This window comes from Plectrocnemia conspersa, unplaced genomic scaffold (assembly GCF_051122295.1).
Source record: "Plectrocnemia conspersa isolate PC_06_02 unplaced genomic scaffold, ASM5112229v1 ptg000003l, whole genome shotgun sequence".
Taxonomy (NCBI): Eukaryota; Metazoa; Arthropoda; class Insecta; order Trichoptera; family Polycentropodidae; genus Plectrocnemia; species Plectrocnemia conspersa.
Window position 1 is genome coordinate 16,866,215 of NW_028277167.1, and position 3,010 is coordinate 16,869,224.

Here is a 3,010-nt window from a genome sequence, read left to right on the forward strand (position 1 = left end):
TTTAATAAACCATCCGATACGAAGTTAGTTTTATGCGTAAGGCCCGGCCCGTATTACACGGTGGCGCTCCGGAGACGTTATTTTTAATTTCGCAATAGAACATTTGCGTATTTCGTTACGCATGCGAGCGAGCAGAATACACAATATTTAAACCAGTTCGACGTCTATAACGGTCATACTTACGTAAAAAATACTACCTGGGTTCGGCCGAACTACCTGCGTTCCTCGGAGGGTTCTCGAAATGAAAGACTGTTTCGATTTTAACAAATAAAATATTTATTCGCTCTCGTCGTCCGGCGAGTGTAATGTACGCCCGCATGGTGAACAACGATTAATTTTTTCCTACCTATTCGTACATTCGTTTCGTCGACCTATCTAGGAGTGCGCGAACGGCGAGAGTTCGCGCGTCGCGCGGTATGCGTATTTACAAAAGTCTTCGGAGCTCTCGGATCAGCTCAAATGCCAGAGTCCGAGATTGACCATAGCGAGCCTCGGCAGGCGCGAGAGGCAGCGCAGGCCGACCGAGGTGACCCGCGGGCAGCCGTAGAGGTCGATGCTGCGGAGTCTCGTCAGTCGGGCGGCGAGGTCGGCCAGGCCCTTGTCGGTGACCCGAGCGCACTGGCCGATGTGCAGCGTCTCGAGGGCGTGCAGGGCTCGGGCCACCCGGTCCAGGCCGTCGTCGGAGATGCGGCAGGCGCTCAGCGAGAGCGAGCGCAGCCGGAAGAGACCCTGCGAGATGTGGGCCAGCGCGCGGTCGCCGATCTTGTCGCAGAAGGAGACGTCCAGCGAGTGGATGCGCGATCCGCCCTCCGCCAAATGCGCCATGCCGGCGTCGGTGACGTTGTCGCAGGCGCGCAAGTTCAGCTCGCGGAGCGCGGGCATCTTGGCCAGATGCTTGAGTCCGCCGTCGGTGATCGAGACGCAGAAGGAGAGGTTGAGCGAGGCGAGCGCGGGCAGGCCTTGCGAGATGTGGCGCAGCGCTTCGTCGGTCAGCCGCTGGCAGTCCTGCAGGCCGAGCGATTCGAGCGCGGCGGTGCCGGCTGCCGTCTCGCGGTGCAGCCCGGCCAGCTCGCCTATGCCGCGGTCGCTCACGTGCCAGCAGGAGCGCAAGTCCAACTTCTTCAACTTGCGCAACCCCCAAGCGACAAGCAGCAGTCCAGTGTCGGTTACGTTGCCGCAGCCGCCCAGCTCCAGCGTCTCCAGGTTCTTGAGGTGCTGCGCTATGCGACCCAGAGACTCGTCCGTGATCTGTTTGCAGAGCGACAGGTCGAGCGAGCGCAGCCTGGGAAGGTCGGCGGAAAAGGCGTGCGCCAGTCCTCCGTCGGTCACGTTGTAGCAGCCGCTGAGGTTGAGCGCCTCCAGCTCCGGCACGCCCACCACTACGTCCCGCAGCGAGCGCCTCAGCGAAAGCACCTGCACGCGCCTGATGCCTCGCCGCACCAGCGACGCGAAGAGGCCGGGACTCGGCCTCCGCAGGTGCAGCCGGGCCTCCACTCCGCGCCACACCGACCGGGAGTAGGCTGCGTCTCTCCACGCGCGGCACGCCTGAGCCGCGCGTCCTCGGTCGCGCACCGGCAGCCGCGAGAAGATCAAGGCGAGTATCTCCGGATACAGTCTGGAAACGTGCGAGCCGCGGATGCGATGCGAGACTCGCTGCTGTCCGCTCCTCGTCTGGACGGTCGGAGTCTGGACGACCGTCGGACCCAGGGGGGGCCTCCACAGCCTCGGCGGGGCCGCCGTCTGCCTGTCGCCCCATCTGCCGCCCTTGTCCTCGTCGGAGACGGCGGGAGCGCCGCCCTCGGCGACTTTGCGGGCTACTTCGTACGCCGAACCCATGACGTCATTTTTTGTTTACATGTCGTCGGCGATCGCGCCGCTTCGAACTCGGCGCCTTTTCGCGCGACTGACACTGCGCTGTTACGTTTCGCGCTAGACTGTTCCGATTCGCGGAGATGCGCGCGCCCGCGAGAGCGACACGCGCGCTACCCGCTCGAGCGTCGGGCTCGCACTGCGCTCGGCGGCCGCGGCGCGCTCGGTTCGAACGACGGCGGCCGGCGATTGGCCGTCGGTCACGTGACCCGCGGGTATCGATTCGGGGACGTTGCGGCGGCATTTTTAAACCCGGAGGGGGGCCGAGCGAGCGAGACGAAACTACGCGCTCGACCGAGACGGCGCGCGGTCGGAGGGGCGGAACTCCCGACGTCCGTGCGCCGCCCGTGCGATTCTTCCCTCGCGCGATTTCTTCGCATCCCCTGTCCGATTCGACTTGAAAACGTTTCTTCGATAGCCTTCGCATCCTCGCATATCGCTTAACGTCGTTTCGGAGTCTCGCGGAGAGATAGCGCTCGCGTCGAAAAGAGCCCACGGACGTCGGGTTTCTCTCTCGTCGCCGCCCACCGTCGCGTGCGCGGCCGCCACCTGCCGCCCGCCGACGCGTCACCTGTCGCGCGCCCGTCCCGCGGGACTTTTCGCGGGCGCCCGAATTTCAAAATTATCTCGGTCGAAAAAAAATTGTAAACGTAGCTCGCATTCCGACGACCCGCCGGAGCCGAAACGAAAATGCACAAAAAATTCAAAAGAACCTTTCGCGTACCTGAATTTCTACGGCACAAAAACCTGCGTTTCTGGGATCTTTGTTCGAGATTTTTTGTAGGATAAGAAACGCATTGTGTTCGCGGATGCGAAGGACCCTCGCGACGAACAATACAAAGAACCTTTTTCAAAGGTTCATAAAGCGCTAAAACCTTTCATATAAACAAAAATATGAACTGTTTTTATTTATTTTTAAGAAAAATACGCATTGCCATCTATTGATGAGTAAGAAAATAATATAATATTTAAGAGTACCGGCATCTATTGACGAGTAGTAAAAAAATAATTTATTTAAACAGAATTTAAAGTGATAAGATAGGAAACTACTATAATTTAATTGAGAAAAATGATTTTAATTCTAAACATAAATGATTTTTTTAATAACTTATTATATTGACATCTAGCGGCATTCATTTGC

At 58.5% G+C, this 3,010-nt stretch overlaps 1 protein-coding gene across 1 annotated transcript; it reads right to left on the reverse strand.

Moving 5' to 3' along the window:
• Positions 1 to 252: 252 nt before the first annotated feature.
• Positions 253 to 2,733, reverse strand: Ppa (F-box and leucine rich repeat protein partner of paired). The gene has a single exon (XM_088181961.1). The coding sequence runs from the start codon at positions 1,834 to 1,836 to the stop codon at positions 451 to 453; it is 1,386 nt and encodes a 461-aa protein (XP_088038087.1). The 5' UTR covers positions 1,837 to 2,733; the 3' UTR covers positions 253 to 450.
• Between the last annotated feature and the right edge of the window lie 277 nt (positions 2,734 to 3,010).